Source organism: Vipera ursinii (assembly GCF_947247035.1).
Source record: "Vipera ursinii genome assembly, chromosome: 1".
NCBI lineage: Eukaryota > Metazoa > Chordata > Lepidosauria > Squamata > Viperidae > Vipera > Vipera ursinii.
Window position 1 is genome coordinate 6,565,289 of NC_139512.1, and position 22,526 is coordinate 6,587,814.

General features: G+C 45.6%; 1 protein-coding gene across 1 annotated transcript; it reads left to right on the top strand.

The window, feature by feature from the left end:
* Positions 1 to 322: 322 nt before the first annotated feature.
* On the top strand, positions 323 to 22,435 carry HAPLN4 (hyaluronan and proteoglycan link protein 4; the record flags this gene model as incomplete). The annotated part of the gene is made up of 5 exons (XM_083350328.1): positions 323 to 332; positions 1,370 to 1,501; positions 2,789 to 3,151; positions 12,405 to 12,707; positions 22,086 to 22,435. 5 exons carry the CDS (start codon positions 323 to 325, stop codon positions 22,433 to 22,435), a joined length of 1,158 nt encoding a protein of 385 aa, XP_083206454.1.
* Between the last annotated feature and the right edge of the window lie 91 nt (positions 22,436 to 22,526).

The window sequence follows — 22,526 nt, forward strand, 5'->3', positions numbered from 1 at the left end:
TAGCTAAGCTGGAATACTGTCACCTCGGGGAATTGAAGTTGACAGGTCATAAAAGGGATCATAGTTGCCCGCCCCTAAGCTAAGCTGAATAAATGAATAAATAAATATTCAGCTGTCCCAGATTGAGAGACCTACCACTAGGAATAAAAGCATGTAGGTTCCATGTGGTGTGTTTGGCCACCATTTTGTTTTTTGTTTTTTTAAATTTGTTTTTATCTTGCATTTCTTTTTAAATTCAGATTGGTTGTTTCAATGGTTTTTACATATTTTTATTATTATTATTGTATAAGCTGTGCAGAGTCACAATGTGAAGTGGGCAGCTATGGAATTGGGTAAGCCTAGTTTAATGAAAAGAAAGAGTAAGGGTGATTTGATACCAGTTTTCCAATATCTTTAAATGTCCCTGTTTAGCCTATAGCTCTGATAGTCTTTCATTTGAGTACTAAACAAAACCAACCAGATTTAGATTTTTTCGAAATATAAGGCCATGGCAGCTAGATACTTCCAATTTAGCTGGTCATAATACAAAAGTGCCGCGTAACAGAGTGAGCGCCTGTTACTCGTCCCAGCTTCTGCCCACCTAGCAGTTCAAAAGCACGTAAAAATGCAAGTAGAAAAATAGGGACCACTACGGTGGGAAGGTAACAGCGTTCCGTGCGCCTTTGGCATCTAGTCATGCCGGCCACATGACCATGGAGACGTCCTTGGACAAGTGCTGGCTCTTCGGCTTTGAAACAGAGATGAGCACCGGCCCCTAGAGTCGGAAAGGACTAGCACGCATGTGCAGGGGAACCTTTACCTTTACCTTTAATACAAAAGAGAAACCTACATTTCATGGACATGCACACCTATTGTGGAAAGTCAGCCCCCCCCCCCGGGGAATGAAATATTACAGAGGCAGAAAAGCATGCCCAGTTTTCTAAATAGCCCCAAGTCTCCCACCCCCAAGCAGAAACCAGCTCTGTAGAAATGCAAATGTAAATAATCCAGGAAGGTTGGAGGCCCCCAGCTAGAAGATTAGGAAGTCAGAAACACCTAAAATCTACGTACCCCACCCAAACTCTAAGACAGGACATAATAGGATTAACCCACAGATGCTAAAGGGGCACACTCAGACTCAAGTCAAAGTTTGTGCCACAGGAAGAACTCCAAACCAAAGGCTCCAGAGGGTATAAAAACCCACGCCCTACATGTGCTCACTCCCTTTCTTCTAGAGCCATCTTTCTGTGTGGCTCTCCTCTTCAATCAACTGCAACCTTCTTCCTAAAGCAGTCGCCATGTTGTTTATTCCCGGCTTGGACTGAACCACGATGAAGACTTTTCCTTCAACACTATGTTACATCTTCTCTTCCTGTCTGTGGTGTTCTAGTTACCCTCTTTTTGTCTCTCTGCCAGATGCTTCCAGGACGATACTTGCTCTCCTGTCTTTTCCATCTCCTGATGCTTTCCCTTCAGTCTGCACTGGCCCAGAAAGAACGAAAGAAAGTGGTACATGTCTCCGGTATGTGAAAAGTCTCTTTGGCATCTCTTGAGGCCTGATCCAGGTGGGAATCTGACCAGTTTCACTGTCCATCGCTGTTCATATCTGTTAAATCCCAGATACAGGTAGTCCTCGAATTACAACCATTCATTTAATGACTGTTCAAAGTTACAACAGCACTGAAAAAAGGTATTTTAGGACTGTTTTTCACATTTACAACTGTTGCACCATCCCCATGGTCACATGATCAAAATTCAACCACTTGGCATCTGGCTCATATTTATGATGGTTGCAGTGTCCCGGGGTCATGTGATTACTTTTTGTCACCTTCTGACAAGCAAAGTCAATGGGGAAGCCAGATTTACTTAATAAGCATGTTACTAACTTAACAACTGCAGTGATTCACATAACAACTGTGGCAAGAAAGGTCGTAAAATGGGGCAAAATTCACTTAACAACTGTCTTGCTTAGCAACAGAAATTTAGGGCTAAATTGTGGTCGTAAGTGGAGGATTACCTGTAGCAGCTCAAAAACAAAAATGATAGATTCCCAGATCCATTCATTATTTGTGTATATCCCACCTTTATTCTTTTTGTAAAAAAGTCAAGGCAGTGAACATACTTAATACCTCCTTCTACTGTATTTTCCTCACAACAACCCTGTGAGGTGGGTTGGACTGAGAGAGAGAGAGAGAGAGAGAGAGAGAGAGAGAGAGAGAGAGAGAGAGAGAGAGAGAGAGAGAGAGAGAGAGAGAGAGAGAGACTGGTTCAAAGTCTCCCAGTTAGCTTTCATCACTAAAGCAGGACTAGAACTTATGTTGGCTTGATGATTGGCCCAAAATCATACAGCCAGCTTTCATGAGTAAGGTGGACTAGAACTCACAGTCTCCTGATTTCTAGCCTGGTGCCTTAACCACTGGACCAAACTGACTTTCTTATCAGATTTGTTGCAAGGAAAAGGGGTTTAGGAAGCAGTATTTCCCAGCCTTGGTGACTTCTTGGGATGTGAACCTCAGCTGAGGCAGGGATCCCCAAACCCCGGTCCATGGACCGGTACCGGGCCGTGGCATGCCATCAACCGGTCAGCACAAACAAAGCCCCTTCTGTGGGATGCAGGCAGAACTCACACTCTCCGGTCCGTGGAAAAATCTTTCTCTACGGAACCGGTCCCTGGTGCCCAAAAGGTTGGCGGACCTCTGGGCATCTGGCCATTACAGGCATCTGGTTCATCTGCAGCATCACTTGACTTCCCAAGCTTTCCCTGTTCTAGATTTGAAATGAAGTCCAAGGTCTCTGTTTTTCTCTGCAGAGGATGAGAGCGGTGCCGTTGTGGTTCAGACAGCACCGGGCAAGGTGGTCACCCACCGTGGAGGCACCATCATCTTGCCTTGCCGCTTCCACTACGATGTGTCGGCCCACGACCCCGATGAGATCCGCTTGAAGTGGACTAAGATGGCGGAGCCCATGTCCCTTGAGGACGTCTTTGTAGCCATGGGGAAGGAGCGCAGAGCCTTTGGGAGCTACCGTGGCCGAACAACCCTACAAGAGGATGGGCCCAGTGACGCCTCCCTCATCATCCGGAATGTCACTCTTCAGGATTATGGGCGCTACGAGTGTGAGGTGACCAACGAGCTGGAAGATGATGTTGGAATGGTGAAGCTGGACCTGGAAGGTTGGTGGAGGTGACTTGGGTGATGGGCATCGGGCAGGTCATCTCCAAGAGAAAGGACCTGGCAAATGAAGAGTACAGGTAGTCCTCGACTTACGAGTACAACTGGGCACAAAAATTTCTGTTGCTATGCGAGACAGTAAAGTGCCCCATTTCCACAACCTTTCTTGCCACATTTGTTAAGTGAATTACTGAAGTTGCTCAGTTAGTAACACGGTTCTTCAGTAAATCTGGCTTCCCCATTGACTTTGCTTGTCAAAAGGTTGTAAAAAGCTATCTCATGACCCTTGGACGTAAGTATGAGTCAGTTGCCAAGCATCTGAATTTGGATCACGTGACCACAGGGATGATGCTACAACGATTGTGAGTGTGAAAAGTCAGCCATAAGCCACTTTTTCCAGTGCCGTTGTAACCCTGAACGGTCACTGAATGAAATGCGATAAGCCAAGGGCTACCTGATGATCTATTGACAGTCAGATTGCTTTCAGTGAAAGCATCGCTACACCACATGAGTTTCATGGATGTCTGAAACTGACGAATTCTTCAGTAGTTTTCTTCTGAGAAAAAAAATAGATTAAAAATGCTATGCTTTTTAATTTTTCAGTTCTGTAGTGAATGTCAAAATGCAGTGTAGCAGATCATGCCTTTTTTATTTTTTATGAAGATGAATGGGAAACTTCCCCTAAGATGGCAACATTCCTTTATTTGTGAATGAATTTTATTTACTCTTTACATTTAAGTCTTTTAAATGGACTAAGTAGGCAACCTTGGCTCTTTTATGACTTGTGGACTTCAGCTCCCAGAATTCCTGAGCCAGCCACGCTGAGGGGAAAGGGAGAGGTTTCCAAGCTGAGCCATGCTGGCTCAGGAATTCTGGGAGTTGAAGTCCACAAGTCATAAAAGAGCCAAGGTTGCCTACCCCTGGACTAATCTAACCTTTCCTAACCAGATGCTGTCTAGCTGTGTTGACTTACAAAAAGTGACCTAGGACCCTTTTTCACACTTACAACCATTGCAGCATCCCCGTGGTCATGTGATCAAAATTTTGGATGCTTGTGGTCTCTCAGAGTCACGTGATCCCCTTTTGCAACCTTCTTACAAGCAAAATTAATGGGGAAAGCCAGAATCACTTAACAACCAGATTACTAACTTAAGAGCTGCAGTGATTCACTTAACAACTATGGCAAGGAAGGTCGTAGAATGGGGCAAAACTCACTTAACAAGCGTCTCACTTTGGCGCTCCATTGTGGCCATAAGTCAAGGAATACATGTACAACCTCTGGAATGCCCATATCTCAGCTGCAAACATCAGGATCACTGCAAGATGGCAGCAAGTGAGTATAGAAAACCTTTTGGACACCAGACCCAACAGACATGTGGATTTTGCAGCTCAGATGTAGCATCCCTATATTTCCTTTTGGTCATTCTGTCTGGGAATCCAAGGGTTGTAGCAGCAAACCAACTGAAGATGCTGGGTTAATTTAACAGTGTGCCGTGTTTCTTTGGTTATTTTCCTCTGGAAACAGAGGGTCCCCAGCTCACCAGGAACCAGATAACTGAAATGATAAATTTAAGTCAATCAGAGATGTGAGGCGAGGCTTAAATCAATATGGCAGAGATACATGAAAATATAAATGTGCGACTTGGAGGGGAAGGAAGGGATAAAACTCGGAGTTGCACAATGAAACCAATTTGTAAGAAAATGAGGATATTTAAAAAGAAAGGAATTCTTCACCAAGGAGGGAGATTATAATGGAGGCAGAAATATCCAGTAGAAGCCAGATGTCAACCAAGGGGACATGGATGGGTGGTCTGATCTTTAACAATTAGTTACTAAGGAGAAAGTAACTGGACTGCGGATATATATGTAGATAAGATTTGCTGTCGTACCTTTCACAACAAAGGTCAGTTTGAGAAGACAGCAATAAGAATATTTAAACCAAGACAATTGTCAAGCCTTAAAATAATATAAAAAAGCAATAAGTTAAATCAGTGAAACAAAAATTTACAACAGATATCAACGGTTAATTTAGAAAAGGGCCAGCTCATTATTTCCTGTAATAATAAATTGGACATTGTAATTTAAGTGACCTTTAAAACTCATTGAAAACCAAATGAAGGAGATATCCATAGCAAATGAGCAGCGCAGAGAAACAAGAATCTACTGCCGAATACTGCCTTTCTACCCGAGATACATGTATACAGCTAGTTCTCAACTTACAACCAGAATTGAACCCAAAATTTATGTTGCAAAGTGAGAAATTTGTTAAGTGAGTTTTCTCCCATTTCGCAACTTTTCTTGCCACATTTCTTTAGTGAATCGCTGCAGTTTTTAAACTAGTAACACAGTTGTTAAGTGAATCTGGCTTCCCCATTGACTTTGCGTATCAGAAGGTTGTGGAAGCTGATCACCCCAGGACACTGCAACTGTCATAAGCATGATCCAGTTGCCAAGCATCTGAATTTTCATCCTGTGACCTTCGGGGAAGCTGCAATGGTCGTAAGTGCGAAAAACGATCATACAATAGCACTTTTTTCAGTGCGATTGTAACTTTGAATGGTCACTAAATGAAATATTGTAGGGCGAGGACTACCTGTAGCAGTGACTACAGAGCATGTCCAAAAAGTCAAGATGGAAGACCTTTTGGTGCGCATATGTGATGCTCATGAAAAAGCAGGGGGAGCTTCAATTGAACTGTGGCCACCATCTTGCCTTGTTTGACCATTCCCTGTGGACACCACTGCTTTAAACCCATGGGCCACCGCGGTGGCCATAGTTCTCCAACTACCAGTTTTCTGCGTGGATGCAGACCTGAGCCTCCGAGGCCTAGAATGGACTTCCGGAAGTAGCATCCATGCACTTCTAGTGGGCCGTTCTAGGCCTGAAAGGCCTCCCAGGCCTAGAACGGTCTTCCGGAAGCAGTGTGCATTCAGCTGGTTCTACAAACTCAACAAAAATTTTGGTCACCACAATGTAAAAAAGATGTTGAGACTCTAGAAAGGGTGCAGAGAAGGGCAACAAAGATGATTAGGGGACTGGAGGCTAAAACATATAGGGAATGGTTGCTGGAATTGGGTATGTGTAGTTTAACGAAGAGAAGTACGAGGGGAGTCATGATAGCAGAGTTCCAAAATCTCAGGGGCTGCCCCAAAGAAGAGGAAGTCAAGCTATTCTCCAAAGCGCCTGAAAGCAGGACAAGAAGCAACAGATGGAAACTAATCAAGGAGAGAAGCAACCTAGAACTAAGGAGAAACTTCCTGACAGTTAGAACAATTAATCAGTGGAACAACCTGCCTCCAGAAGATGTGAATGCTCCAACACTGGAAGTTTTTAAGAGGAGACTGGTCAGCCATTTCTCTGAAATGGTATAGGGTTTCCTGCCTGAGCAGGGGGTTGGACTAGATGACCTCCAAGGTCCCTTCCAACTACTTCTTCTTCTTCTTCTTCTTCTTCTTCTTCTTCTTCTTCTTCTTCTTCTTCTTCTTCTTCTTCTTCTTCTTCTTCTTCTTATTATTATTATTATTATTATTATTATTATTATTATTATTATTATTATTATTATATCCCACCACTATCTTTGACTCACAAACACAAGTTGAAGTTCACGAGTCATAAAAGAGACAAGGTTGCCTACCCGATTATACTGTAACAAAGTATCGTCTCTTTATAATATGAGCATAAAGGGTTTATTTTAGAACACAGGTGTCAAACTCGCCGCGTCACATGACATGTCGCAATGTACCATGACTTTTTTCCCATTGTTGGAGCTGGGGTGGGTGCAGCCTCCGCATGATGCAACAGGCCTGCGGGCCAACAGTTTGACACCCCTGATTTAGAGAGGATCTCCATACTTGTGCCCCCAAGACAGCTTGGCCTGGAATAATGAATGAGTTGAATTCCAATACATCGAAAGAACATCATAAAACTGAAAGTTGACTTAGGACTTGAAAGATTAACAGTAAAATTAAAATCTCCCTTGAACAGAGCTCAACTCCCATTGACATCATAGAGGTCCCTGTAGCTTTCTTGGAGATCTTCTGGGATGGCTTTGGAATTTCCTGGTCTTTCCTGGTTGTCCTCTATTCAAGTGTCAACCTGCTTCTTCCCTGTCAAGCTTGCCAAGATGACTCAAGTTTGCTTGGTCTGCCACTGAGCTGGGATGAATCTAGAAGCAAATTAAGTGAGCGAGACAGGCAGCCACTAAGACAACATACACAAAATATTGGCCATTCACCATTCAGAAAGATGGCGTGATTCTTCTGATTTGAAGCCAAAGAAGTTGGACAAGTGTGCAGCGAAGTCTAAGAAGAAGAGCTGGTCAATGTCTCACTGAGGCTATAGAGTTGTATTCAGCCCATCCCATGGTTCAACAGTTCAACAGCAGCAGCAACCACAACATCTTATCCCAGTGATGGCGAACCTTTTAGAGAACGAGTGCCCAAACTGCAACCCCAAACCCACTTATATATCGTCGGGTGCCTGGTGGGTGTGGCCCATTGGGTGGGTGTGGCCCATTGGGTAGGCGTGGCCCATTGGGTGGGTGTGGCTGCGGTGGTAACGGCAGACTAGGTGGGACTAAAAAGTTTAATCAATCAATTCCAACTTTGCGAGATCTTTTTTTTCTCGCAAGAAGTTGAAATTGATTGATTGATTGAACCTTTTTTTTGCACACGGTGGTGAAGGCCTAAAGCAAAAAGGTTTTATAAAACCCAGCTGAAGGCCTAGGACTGGGGTGACATCGTGCCCACAGAGAGGGCTCTGCGTGCCACCTATGGCACACGTGCCATAGGTTCGCCACCACGGTCTTATCCCATTTCCCCATTCCTTCCACTTATCTATTTATTTCCATTTCCATTTAGAGCGGTATTGCAACTCTGCTCACATTGCCAGGAGTTTGACTCCCTCAGTCTTGACTGGGCTCAAGGTCGGCTCAGCCTTCCATCCTTCCGAGGTCGCTAAAATGAGGACCCAGATTGTTGGGGGCAATAATGCTGACTCTGTAAACTGCTCTGAGAGGGCTGCAAAGTACTGTGAAACGATTTATAAGTCTAAGGCAGGAGTGTTAAACTGACGGCCCGCGGGGCGGATGCGTCCTGGCGAAACCACGCCCACCCCATTGCCGGCAATGAAAAAAAAAGTCACGATACGCTGCGACACATCACGTGACGTTGCAGGTTTGACACCCCTGGTATAAGGGCTATTGCTACTGCTATTTATTTGTTTGTTTATTTGTTTGTTTGTTCGTTCATTCATTTGATTTTTACACCTGCCAATCTCAGCAAATGATTCTGGGCAGCTCATGATTCAAAACAAACATTACAATTAAAATCTTAAAAACGTTTTAAAACCATCAAAACAGTTAAAAAAAAAGACCCGTTAAAACAATGAAAACATCAAAACGTCTAATTCGAAGTAGCTGCAAAGCAAAATGTTTGGTCTGTTCACAATATAGCCAGGAGGCGGGGCCCTTGGCTCATGAAGTGCCCCAGGCTTGGGAAAATAGCCAGGTTTTTAAAGATTTACGGAAGGCTAATATGGTTGGGGCCATCCTAATCTGCAAAGGGAGGGTGTTCCACAGAGCAGGAGCTGCTGCAGAAAAAACTCACCTTCTAGTCCCCATCAGTTGATATTTTTTGGCTGATGGGATGTGCAGCATGGCCATCCTATTTGACCTACCAGTTGTTGGACAGACTATAGCAGGGGTCGGCAACCTGAAACAGTGAAAGAGCCACTCAGAACCGGTTCCCTCAAAAAAGGAAAAACTGGGAGCGACAAAAAATGTGCGCACATGCACGTGCATGCGCAGAACAAGAGGCTTGACAGAAGAGTGGAGCCTATAGGGAGGAGGAAAGGGAAGTTGAAAATGAAAGATGTGTATCCTCAAATGAGGCCATCAGATTTGGTGCTGTTGCTTTAGCAGGGATGCTACACACAGCCACTTTCCCCAGATTTTTCCTTCCGAGGTAGGTAAAATGAGGACCCAGATTGTTTGTTGGGGGCAATTAAGCTGACTTTGTAATAATGCCGCTTGGGGTGTGTGTGAAAGCCCTAATAAGCAGGCATATACATAGAATGAAGGCTACTGCTAAGCTTGTAAGCCGCCCTGAGTCTTCGGAGAAGGGCGGGATATAAATGGGATTAAAATAAATAAATAAAAATAAAAATATTTTATGGCAATTAACAATCAAGATGATAGCTATCAGATTGGACTGCAACCATCCAGATGTCCACTAGATGGGGGCAAAAGTGCAGGGGTCTCCAACCTTGGCAACTGTAAGACTTGTGGACTTCAACTCCCAGAATTCCTCAGCCAGCTTTGCTGGCTGAGGAATTCTGGAAGTTGAAGTCCACAAGTCTTAAAGTTGCCAAGGTTGAGGACCCCTGCTCTGGTGGTCAGCAAGAGTTTTTGGCAAGCCAAATCATGCAAATAATAAAGGCCAATATCTTCATTACCAGACAGCCCAGAGTAGTATAGCAGCTAAGCCAGCAGACTAGAAACTGGGAGATCATGAGTTCTAGTTCTGCCTTCTGTGTGAAGTCATCTAAGTAACCTTGGGCCAGTCCCTGTCTCTCAGCCCTAGAAAGGAGGCAATAACAAACTGCTTGCAAAAATGTTGCCATGAATCACCAAGGGTCAGGCCAGATTGAATGGGTCGTCATCATTACATCATCATCACCGACATTAGTTTATGGCCACAAAACCTTAGGAGTCTGGCAGCAACTTTGCTGGCTCATTTTATTAGAAGGCGTAAGCTTTCGTGACCTATGAAATGTTGCAGACCGAGCCAGTGCTTAGAGAATCCCTTCACCCTCCCACACTTTCTCTGACTTTTGCTGCTGCTGCGTTAAATCAATATCTCATTCCGCTGAAAATATATGTTCAGCTGAAGTCTGATGAGATTGAGTTAGGGTGAGATGATGGAGAAGAGCAGCTGACTGATGCAATCAAATAGAGTTCTGTTGGCAGTACTGACTTTGTTGGGGGAAAAAAAATGGCTCAGCTAAGGTAGAGTTCCCCAATCTTTCTGGCTTTGCGGACCGGTCAGAATGGAAGGCGGGGGGGTGGTGGTGGTGAGCGCTCGCACTTGCCTGCTACTCGTGCATGTGGGGATGCGTGCGTGCACTCGTCCACCACTTCCGCAGCCCAGTTTTGAAGGGCAGTGGGCCGTGGCCTGGGGTTTGGAGACCCCTGAGCTAAGGAAAGCACATCCACCAAGGAAAGGTGCCTATTTAGCATTGCAATCTCAAATTAATTCCCTCCCCTCAGTTCCCGCCTTCTGCTAGCGGTGCAGGTGCTTCTAAGATCTGGCTCCGCAGAGCCTAGTTGGATTGTTCAGTTCATTCAGATAAGATAACCCATCAGAGGGTTTCCATTGCTTCTCGGCGTCGGTTGCGGGCCTGGCCTAGCCTCACAACTGTAGCATTGCCCATCAATTTTGCTTGATGGATTTATATAGGAAGGATGCATGTATGTAATGGTGAAAATTAGATTTATACATGGGAAGGGAGGGAGGGAGGAAGGAAGGAAGGAAGGAAGGAAGGAAGGAAGGAAGGAAGGAAGGAAGGAAGGAAGGAAAGGAAGGAAGGAAGGAAGGAAGGAAGGAAGGAAAGGAAGGAAGGAAGGAAGGAAGGAAGGAAGGAAGGAAAGGAAGGAAGGAAGGAAGGAAGGAAGGAAAGGAAGGAAGGAAGGAAGGAAGGAAGGAAGGAAGGAAGGAAGGAAAGGAAGGAAGGAAGGAAGGAAGGAAGGAAGGAAAGGAAGGAAGGAAGGAAGGAAGGGAAGGAAGGAAGGAAGGAAGGAAGGAAGGAAGGAAGGAAGGAAGGAAAGGAAGGAAGGAAGGAAGGAAGGAAAGGAAGGAAGGAAGGAAGGAAGGAAGGAAAGGAAGGAAGGAAGGAAGGAAGGAAGGGAAGGAAGGAAGGAAGGAAGGAAGGAAGGAAGGAAAGGAAGGAAGGAAGGAAGGAAGGAAGGAAGGAAAGGAAGGAAGGAAAGGAAGGAAGGAAGGAAGGAAGGAAGGAAGGAAGGAAAGGAAGGAAGGAAGGAAGGAAGGAAAGGAAGGAAGGAAAGGAAGGAAGGAAAGGAAGGAAGGAAGGAAAGGAAGGAAGGAAAGGAAGGAAGGAAGGAAGGAAGGAAGGAAAGGAAGGAAAGGAAGGAAGGAAGGAAGGAAGGAAAGGAAGGAAGGAAGGAAGGAAAGGAAGGAAGGAAGGAAGGAAGAGGTGCTGTTGCTGAATATGATAAGACTATCTTGAAAGCCTAACAGAGTTTCTTTCTACCTCCTTTCATATCAAGGAGAATCAAGCCAGAGTTATTTTGGGTTTCTTCCTCATACCCTCCTGTTTCCCAGGATAGGGTATGGGGTCATCATTTTTTCCCCCTCTTTCAATGGCTCCTGGCCTGGTTCAAAGTTATCTCCATATTCCTGTACATGTTTTTATGGGATTGTTTTTCCTTCCTTCCTTTCCTTCCTTCCTTCCTTCCTTCCTTCCTTCCTTCCTTCCTTCCTTCCTTCCTTCCTTCCTTCCCTTCCTTCCCTTCCTTCCTTCCTTCCTTCCTTCCTTCCTTCCTTCCTTCCTTCCTTCCTTCCTTCCTTTATCCCTCCCTCCCTCCTTCCCTCCCTCCCTTATTTCCTTACTTCCTCATCTCGGAGATCTTACTACCTTTTATTTTGTTCCTTATTGGTTTTTTTTTTTAAAAAAATTGTACTTGTGAGTTGCCCAAAGGTATTGGGAGTCAGGCAGCATACAAATTTTGATGATGATGATGTGATGGTGATGATTGAAGGAAGAGGAGGAGGAGGAGGAGGAGGAGGAGGAGGAGGAGGAGGAGAAGAAGAAGAAGAAGAAGAAGAAGAAGAAGAAGAAGAAGAAGAAGAAGAAGAAGAAGAAGACAATGATTATGGTTGGGATTTGAGGACTCATGGTCCCTTAAAATCTAGGATTGACTGATGTTATTCACATCCTTTCAAATTTTCCAGAGTGGTTAAAATGGTGCAACCCTCAATTTCCACGTGGGCATCCCTCTGTAAGGCATTAGTTTTGTCCCAATAGAATATTTGTAGCTCGTGGTTGAAATGAGGGGTTCTTGGTGCTCTCTAAACATGGTTGTTTTCTTACCGACATCTCGTTATCCTATTAGGTAACATCTTCAGTGCATTTTGTCCTCTTGGAAATCCAACCCCTTGGGAAGGCATCAAGTATGGTAAGCCTCGTTAAGGTTGGCCTTTGACCTGAACTCCTGAGTTTCCTCTCCCTCTCTTTTAGGGGTGATCTTCCCCTACCACCCTCGCTTAGGGCGCTACACATTGAATTTCCATGAAGCACAGAAGGCCTGTCTAGAGCAGGATGGCATCCTGGCGTCCTACGACCAGTTGCATGAAGCCTGGCTGGATGGACTGGATTGGTGCAACGCTGGGTGGCTGGAAGATGGCTCTGTCCAGTATCCCATCTCCAAGGCCCGGGATGAATGTGGACGAAAGGACACCCCAGTTGGAGTGAGGAACTACGGCTACCGGCACAAAGACCGTGAGCGTTACGATGCCTTCTGTTTTACCTCGAATCTGAACGGTAAGGCCAGATTTTATGCCCTGTATGTGCCTTGTGTAAACATGCTTTTTCTTGCTTGCATTCTCTCTCAGGGGAGAGACATTTTGGTGGATATCATAGAGTCATAGGGCTGGAAGGGACTTTGGAGGTCTTCCAGTCCCACCCCCTGTCGAAGGCAGGAGTCCTTATACCTGGGGTCCCCAACCTTGGCAACTTTAAGACTGGTGGACTTCAAGCCCCAGAATTCCTCAGCCAGCTTGCTGGCTGAGGAATTCTGGGAGTTGAAGTCCACCAGTCTTAAAGTTGCCAAGGTTGAGGACCCCTGCTTTATACCATCCTGGGCAAATGGTTATCCAATCTTTTCTTTAAAGTCTTCAGCGATGGAACACCCACAACTCCGAGAAGCAAGCTGTTCCATTGATCCATCATTCTCCCTGTCAGGAAATTCCTCCTTACAGATAGTCCTCAACTTACGACCACAACTGAGCCCAAAATTTCTGTTGCCAAGTGAGACAGTTTTGCCCCATTTTATAGTCTTTCTTGCCAGAGTTGTTAAGTGAATCACTGCAGTAGTCAAGTTAGTAACATGGTGGTAAAGCGAATCTGGCTTCCACATTGACTTTAATTTTTTTTTTTAAAAATTTTAATCCCATTTATATCCCGCCCTTCTCCGAAGACTCAGGGCGGCTTACAATCTAAGCACAAATTAAATGTGCTTAGCAATAGCCTTCATCCTATGTATATGCCTGCTTATTAGGGCTTTCGCCCCTCCCCCCAAGCAGCATTATTACAAAGTCAGCTTATTGCCCCCAACAATCTGGGTCCTCATTTTACCTACCTGGGAAGGATGGAAGGCTGAGTCAACCTTGAGCCTGGTGGGACTCGAACCTGCACTAATTGCAGGCAGCTGGTGTTACTTAAGGAGGCATTAGCCCACTGCTCCACCAAGGCTCCTTTGCTTGTGGGAAGGTAATAATAATAATGATGATGATGATGATGATGATGATGATGATGATGATGAAGATGTTGGAAGGGTCCTTGGAGGTCATCTAGTCCAACCCCCTGCTCAGGCAGGAAACCCTATAGTACTGTTTCAGACAAATGGCTGTCCAGTCTCTTCTTAAAAACTTCCAGTGTTGGAGCATTCACCGCTTCTGGAGGCAAGTTGTTCCACTGGTTAATTGTTCTAACTGTCAGGAAGTTTCTCCTTAGTTCCAGGTTGTTTCTCTCCATGACTAGTTTCCATCCATTGCTTCTTGTCCTGCTTTCAGGTGCTTTGGAGAATAGCTTGACTCCCTCTTCTTTGTGGCAGCGCTTGAGATATTGGAACACTGCTATCATGTCCCCCCTCGTCCTTCTCTTCACTAAACTAGACATACCCAATTCCAGCAGCCGTTCCTTATATGTTTTAGCCTCCAGTCCCCTGATCATCTTTGTTGCTCTTCTCTGGGCTCTTTCTAGTGTCTCAACAAAAGTAACAAAAGATGATCACAGGACCCTGGGATACTGCAACGGTCATCAATCTGAGCCAGTTGCCTAGCATTGGAATTATTATCATGTGACCGTTGGGATGCTACAATAGGTCATAAGTGTGAAATACAGTATAAGTCACTTTTTCAGTGCTGTTGTAACTTTGAACAGTCACTAAATGAAATACCTGTATTTCCTGGTTGAATCTCCCTCTTCTTGTGAATTTTTGTTTTTAAAGAAAAACCAAGAGGCACACAAAAAATGTGGATGGATAATTTGCCCAGCCAACGTAGGTTGGGCTTTAAAGCTTCAGCAGATTGTGACTCACATAATTAGGAGAAGCGTTAAGAGGAAAAGCTGCCAAAAAAACAAAAATCATAATAATGTTATGCAAGGGAAGATTGTACGCTGTGCTCCCTTTGCATAATTGATACAGGTCACGAAACCCCTCTTGGCTTGCCAAATGGATCATGAGGAGATGCGTCTGGCTTCGGTCATAGAGCAAAACCGCTTTGCCACATGGATAAATGCTTTCACCCTTCTGGTTTGGATGTTTATTGCTCCCTGCCGTGATCCCTGAACTGTACCGTGGGAATCTTGGATCATTTGTGGGCAGCTGTTCTCGCCCGTGGAACCATAAGGCTGGTCCGATTTTTAGAGCAAGCAGTAGCCGAGCAGCAGTGAATCAAGCTGTCTGAGCCATAAAAACTGTAATTAGAGGGGAAAAGAGGGCGAGGGAATGAGTTCTTGATCTTAGCGATGGAAAACCAGCGAGCCACAGCTTGTCTGCGCAAGTTCATCAGAAAATGGGATGTGGTCTCTGTATGCAGATAATCTATAATAGCCGGGGCTGTTTTAATGATGTTTTGGTGTTAGGAGAAAGTATTTCTGTTCCTTTAAGGCAGTTTTTCTCACACTTGGCAACTTGAAGATGTCTGGACTTCAACAGCAACTTCATATGCTGGCTGCGGAATTCTGGGAGTTGAAGTCCAGGCATTTTCAAGTTGCCAAGCTTGAGAAACACTGTTCTAAAGTGGATCATCATCTTTTTGCAGCCAGGTTCTCCTACTTACATAGGAGCTACCAAAGGCAGGTAGACCCTCTGAAAAACGTGGGAAATTTATTTATTTATTTCATTAAACTTATTAAAGCCACCCTCTCCAGCAGACTTCCAAAGAGATTAGGGATTAAAGTATAGTAGGTAGAACAGTGGTGGCGAACCTATGGCACGCGTGCCAGAGGCGGCACTCAGAGCCCTCTTTGTGGGCACACGTGCTATGCCCCGGAGATGGCAACCATCCCTCTTCAACCAGCCGCCCGAGGTCCCACGTCACCGGATGCATCCCAGCACAGCTGGTTTCCCTCCCCCCCCCAGGTCCCATCCCTCCTGGCCTTGCATGCTCTCCTTTTCCCAGGCATGACCCACTGCATCGCCTCCTCAGCTTTCATACAGCTGTCCAGCTGAGAGGCAGCTTCTCTGAACTGCTGGCGGCGGGCTGCAGAGCCCCAGAGTGCGCTGGTTGAGGAGTCGGCAGGCTGTGGCTGCTGATGGACACCGTCGGCCCCCCTGCGCTCGCTGACCTCTGTGTGCGGGGGCCGATGGTGTCAGGCAGCAGCTGTCCCGGCCCCTGCCTCACCTTTCCCTGTGGCAATGGCACCCCCATCCTGCCTCACCTCACCTCACCCCACAGAACAAGCCTCCTGCCCACCGCCCCACCTGCCAGAGACCCCCTGGATCTCCCCCAACCCTGCCTGGCCCCCACAGGCATCCCTCCCCACGAGCAACATCGAGGTGACCACGCTCACTTTGGCCACACCCACCCAGTCTGCCATGACCACCACATTCACGCCCACCCAGTGGGCCACGTTCCACCTGGCACCTGGCAATAAATGAGTTTGGGCACTTGGTCTCTAAAAGGTTCGCCATCACTGAGGTAGAACAAGGGTCCAGATGAGGTTGCTGCTCTTTTGAGTTCCATTCTAATCATTTCTTTCTGGGGTATACTGGTAAAATGTTGCAACGAAGCACTTTTTTTTCCTCTCTGATGATGTTATGACTCTTTCTGGTTTCCTGTTTTACCAGTGCTCTATCAAACACAGCACACGTGAGCTGCAAAAAATATTGTGTGAGATGATAGACAGATAGATATGATAGATGATAGATAGATATGATAGACGAAGATGATAGATAAATAGATAGATAGATATAAACAGAAGATAGATAGATAGATAGATAGATAGATAGATAGATAGATAGATAGATAGATAGATAGATAGATAGATAGATAGATGGATGGATGGATGGATGGATGGATGGATGGATGGATGGATGGATGGATGGATGGATGGATAGATAGATAGATAGATAGATAGATAGATAGATAGATAGATAGATAGATAGATAGATAGATATTTCTTTGGCCTGTACTAGATCACTAATTAGCACACATGCACTAAAATAATGCAAAAAAGGGAGCTCAGGATATATTGTTGCATCAAGATTTTGCTGTAGTGTTTTGCTGATATCCCAAAGCATACGGGCACCCTAATAAAACAGTGCACAGAAAGAATCTTAGTATAAACTGAAGATATTCTCTCACTCTGTGTGTTTGGGTTTGTGTGTGTGTGAGAGAAAGAACAGATGGTAATGTTGAACCCCACCCCCAGCTCAGATCCTGCCCTAACACTGGGAAGGCTGGAAGGAAAGAGAAGAAGAGGACAATTGCAGTAAAGTGGGTGGACTCAGTTACAGCAGGGATGGCTGCCCCCACTCTTAGAACAGCTGAAGACTGTTAGGGACAGATCATCATGGAGAGAATCTATCTACAGTATTGTGGTTCTCAAAGAATCAAGGTGATGGAGGGAATTAATCAATGTGCCGGACTACAATTTTCTACAGTTCTGGTGGGTTTGTGTTTCCCAGAGCTTTTAATGGATGGTCCACTTTTAGTCCAGACAACATAGCACAGGGAAAGTAAATTTATTAGTCAATGCAAGAAAACGAAACAGACATGAGCTGGTTCCCACAAATCATAGTAACACATTTAAGAGAAGTCTTGGACTATTTCTGGCAGTTTATGAGCTCGCTCCTCTGGGCTTCATGTCCCATGAGGGACACACACACACACACACACACACACACACACACACACACACACACACACACACACACACACACACAAAAAGGGTGTGGTGGTAATTATACTTGGAGTTGACAAGATGATGGAAGACCCTGATGGGATTTGTCCCGAGAAGTGTAAATTACTTTTCCTTAGGGGGATCTGGGCAGGGGGCACCGGAGGTTTCATTTGTGCAATCATGGGCCAGCTAAGTAGCAGCAGATCATCCTTGGAACGAAGTGCCTTCATCAGCTCGATCTGTCTTTGCTCCTGTTGTTCGCTTTGATTATGTGAAGGAAAGTGTGTGTGCGTGCATGTGCCTGGGTGTGTGTGAGTGTCAGTGTGAGGGGGTAGGTGGGAAAGAATGAGATGTATCCCGGGAATAAGATTCTTTTTCAGAAAAAAGAAAAGAAGAAATAGGGGTGACATGATAGCAGTATTCCAGTATTTAAGGGGCTGCCACAGGGAAGAGGGGGTCATGTTGCCCTAATAGAAACCAACAACAATTACTAATGTTTGATGCAAAGTTCAAATACCTAAAGCAGTGTTTCTCAACCTTAACAACTTTAAGATGGGGGGACTTCAACTCCCAGGCTATGAGCCAGCAGTGTGCAACAGCAACCACAAAAGCTAATGCAATCCTGGGTTGTATAAACAGAGGCATAGAATCAAGATCACACAAAGCAATAGTACCGCTTTATAAAACCCTAGTAAGACCACACCTGGAATACTGCAGCCAGTTTTGGTCACCATATCACAAAAAAGATGTTGAGAGTCTGGAAGAAATTCAGAGAAGAGCAACTAAGATGATCAAAGACCTGGAAACTAAAACATACGAAGAACGGCTACGGGACTTGGGTTTGGCCAGTCTAAAGAAAAGAAGAAATAGGGGAGACATGATAGCAGTGTTCCAGTATCTGAGGGGCTGCCACAAGGCAGAGAGGGTCAGGTTGTTCACCAAAGCACCAGAGGGAAGGACGAGAAACAATGGTTGGAAACTCATCAAGGAGAGAAGCAACCTGGAATTAAGCAGAAACTTCCTGACAGTGAGGACAATCAACCAGTGGAACAACTTGCTTCCAGAAATCATGGGTGCTCCATCACTGGAGATTTTTAAGAAGACACCGGACAGTCAATTGTCTAAGATGGTATACTATAGGTTCTCCTGCTTGAGCAAGGGGCTCAAGGTCCAAGGTCCCTTCCAAGGTCCAAGGTCCCTTCCGGCTCTATTCTATTCTATTCTATTCTATTCTATTCTATTCTATTCTATTCTGTTCTGTTCTGTTCTGTTCTGTTCTGTTCTGTTCTGTTCTGTTCTGTTCTGTTCTGTTCTTCTAAAAGTTGGAGCATAAGGTGTTGAGAATAAAATTGGGGGACTTATGACCACAAATAAGCCCAAACTTTCCTTTGCATAGCAAGGCAGTTATTAAGAGAGTTTTGTCCCATTTTACAACCTTTTTGCCACAGTAGTTGTTAAGTGAATCAACACAGTTGTAAAGTGAATCATGTAGTTGCTAAGGGAATCTGGCTTCCCCCCTTGACTTTGCTTGTTGGAAGCTGGCTAGGAAGTTTAGAAATGGTGATCACATGACCCCAGGGCAGTGCAACTGTCGTAAATCCATGCCAGTTGCCAAGCACCCGTATTTCGCTCACGTGACCTAGGGGATGCTACAATAGTTTGAAAACCGGTCATAAGTCACTTTTTTCAGCGATGTGACTTAGAACAGTCACTACACGAATGGTGGTCAAGTCAGGAACTACTTGTATATCCCAAGAAAAAAAAGATTCTGATCAAGAACAGAAGAAGTAGGAACACACCAGGCGTTGCGACCTGAGAAAACTGGGTGTACAGAAATTGGGGAGGCTGTGAGGCTGCAGCAGAGTGAGGGAGCATCCCCTTTCTGCATTCATCTCTTTTTGTGCTACGTTTGACCTCTGTGCAATTAAAAAGGGTAGGAGATAGAGGAGAAACCGCCATCTAGCAGAGAAAAACCTTGCAAGAAACCACAGCAGGAAGATTAGCAGGGGAGGAAAATACAGCTACTCCTCAACTTATCACCAGTTGTTTCATGACCATGCCAAGCCATGCTGAAGCTCCTTCCATTAGACTAGTGTTTCTCAACTATAGCAACTTTAAGATGGCTGGACTTGACCTATGGCTGGCTGGGGAATTCTGGGAGGTGAAGTCCACCTGCCTTAAAGTTGCCAAGGTTTAATAATAATAATAATAATAATAATAATAATAATAATAATAATAATAATAATAATAATAATAATAATAATAATAATAATAATAAGAAGAAGAAGAAGAAGAAGAAGAAGAAGAAGAAGAAGAAGAAGAAGAAGAAGAAGAAGAAGAAGAAGAAGAAGAAGTAGTTGGAAGGGATCTTGGAAGTCATCTAGTCCAACCCCTTGCTCAGGCAGGAAACCCTATACCATTTCAGACAAATGGCTGTCTAGTCTCTTCTTAAAAACCTCCAGTGTTGGAGCATTCACAGCTTCTGGAGGCAGACTTTTCCACTGGTTAATTGTTCTAACTGTCAGGAAATTTCTCCTTAGTTCTAGGTTGTTTCTCTCCATGACTAGTTTCCATCCGTTGCTTCTTGTCCTGCCTTCGGGCGCTTTGGAGAATAGCTTGACTCCCTCTTCTTTGTGGCAGCCCCTGAGATATTGGAACACTGCTATCATGTCCCCCCTCGTCCTTCTCTTTGTTAAACTACACATACCCAATTCCAGCAATTCCAGCGAGAGCTCCTGCGGGGTTTCTGAGAAACAGCTGCAGCTCTTTAAGGGTGTGGAATTCCAATTTGCACCTTTCAGGCCACTCCTGGTCCAACTTGCAGCTTCCCGCTAGATCTCTGGAGGTGCTGCAGGCTCATATTGCATCTTGCCTATTTGGATCACGCCAGCAAGGCTTAACAGCTGAGACGCTCCTCTGTGTGTTGGATGCATGCCCAGGCTAGGTTCATTTTCTGCCTGCTGCGTTGCTTTTGCTCAGCATTTGATGCTTTGCCAAACTTAAACTTTTCCCAAGCAAGTACGACGGATTTTCTTTTAGAAACAAAAATCAGAACGGCTCCAAAATATCCTTTGTTTCTTGTGATCGTCACTGATAACTTTGTCCCTCAGTGCCTTCTCGCCTTTGACTCTTCTTTGTTTCTGGGTATCTTCAGTTGACGGGCCTCCGGATATAGGTAGTCCTCGATTTATGACAGTAACGGAGCCTCCCCACTATGGTCATAAGTCACGACGGCCATAAAGCAGGTCACCAGCATTACCACCCCGATGTTATGACCTGCTTTGAAGCAGTTGTTAAATGAACCCGTCGTTCACCCGTGGCATTTTTGCCAAAAATCAGAAGAAAATAATTATAATTATAATTATTATTTTAGGCCAAAAATAATAAATTGTGATTACATGAAGGGCGGATGGCCGTAAATGCATGCTGGTTGCCAAGTGCCCAAAATGCAGTCATGTGACCATGGGGTGGGGTGGGGTGGGACCTTTGCAACTTTGGAATAAAGTACCTTTTAGGGGGTTCATTGTACGTTTGAGTGGCTGCTGAGTAATCTGTCATAAATTGAGGATTACCTATAACTAGGCTGCTAACCTTGATGATGAACACTGAGGGATGGCAGGGACTCAATCATGTCACCCCCACCAAAGGTAGATCGGAATTTTCCACTCTCAATGGGTAGGTTGGGTTATGTTAAGGACATTTGGGTGAAGTTTTACCAACGAGAGTCCTATGTGGGAGAGGGACTTTAGGACCCAATTTACACATAGTCCTCAACTTACAGCCAAAACTGAGGCCAAAGTTTCTGTTGCTAAGGGAGACAGTTGTTAAGTGAGTTTTGCCCCATTTTGCGACCTTCCTTGCCGCAGCTGCTAAGTGAATCACTGCAGTTGTTAAGTTAGCAACATGGCTATTAAATTGACTCTGGCTTCCCCCTTGACTTTACTTGTCGGAAGGACGCAAAAGGTGATCACGTGACCCTAGGACATGGCAACCGTTGTAAATATATGCCAGTTGCCAAGCGTCCACATTTTGATCACGTAACCATTGGGGATGCTGCAATGGTCCAAGTGTGAAAAACGGTCCTAAGTCCCTTTTTTTCAGTCCCGTTGCAACTTCGAACGGTCGCTAAATGAATGGTCTTAAGTCGAGGATTACCTTAAAAGATCCGCAAGTAGGCTGCAGATCGCAGGACTGGAAAGGCCTAACCCAGTGATGGCGAACCAAAACCCGCCCACCCTGTGCCCCACCCCGCCCACCTGCAGGGCCACCCACCGCCTCCACCGCCAGCCACAGCAGATTGCCCAGACGGCCCAGCAATGCCATGGCGCCCATGCTCTTCGCCCGTGCCTCGCAGCGTCATCTGTGTGCGATGGGGCGCGAGGGCAGAGTCTTGTCCCTGTTGCCCGGCTGCCATGTCCTTGGCTGCGCTGCTCTGTGCAGACCCATACCTGGTGGTGATTCTCCCCGGGGGGGGCTGCTGGTGAGGAGGGGGCCTCAGGGGGAGGCAGGGCTGGAGCGATGGCGCACGTGCCCATAGAGATGGCTCTGAGTGCCGCCTCTGGCACGCGTGCCATAGGTTCGCCACCACTGGCCTAACCCAGGGGTAGGCAACCTCGGTTCTTTTATGACTCATGGACTTCAACTCCCAGAATTCCTGAGTCAGCATAGCTGACTCGGGAATTCTGGGAGTTGAAGTCCATGAGTCATAAAAGAGCCGAGGTTGCCTACCCCTGGCCTAACCGATCACCCTTTCTGATGCTCTCCCCTGCTTTTCCTCCTGATCTCTTCCAGGCAAAGTCTTCTTCCTCAAAACCTACCGCAAGCTCAGCTTCCCCGAAGCCGTCCTGGCCTGCAAGCGAAGCGGAGGAACGGTGGCCAAAGTGGGCCAACTTTATGCTGCCTGGAAGATCCAGCTCCTGGACAAATGCGAAGCCGGCTGGGTTGGAGACGGAAGTGTCCGCTACCCCATCGTCAACCCCCGCTCTCGCTGTGGGGGCCGGGAACCCGGCGTTCGCAACCTCGGCTTCCCCGACAAGAAATACAAACTCTTTGGGGTGTATTGCTACAAAGAGGCCGGCGGGGAGAAGCCACCGAAAAAGGACAAGGATGTTCCAGGGAGATGGAAAGCTTTCCATGTATAAAGAGAGAGATGGAGGAGCCAAGAGCTCACTGCCACCATTTTATTTGCCGTTTGAGCCTCAGCGATGAGATTTGTCTCCATCTCTTCTTGGG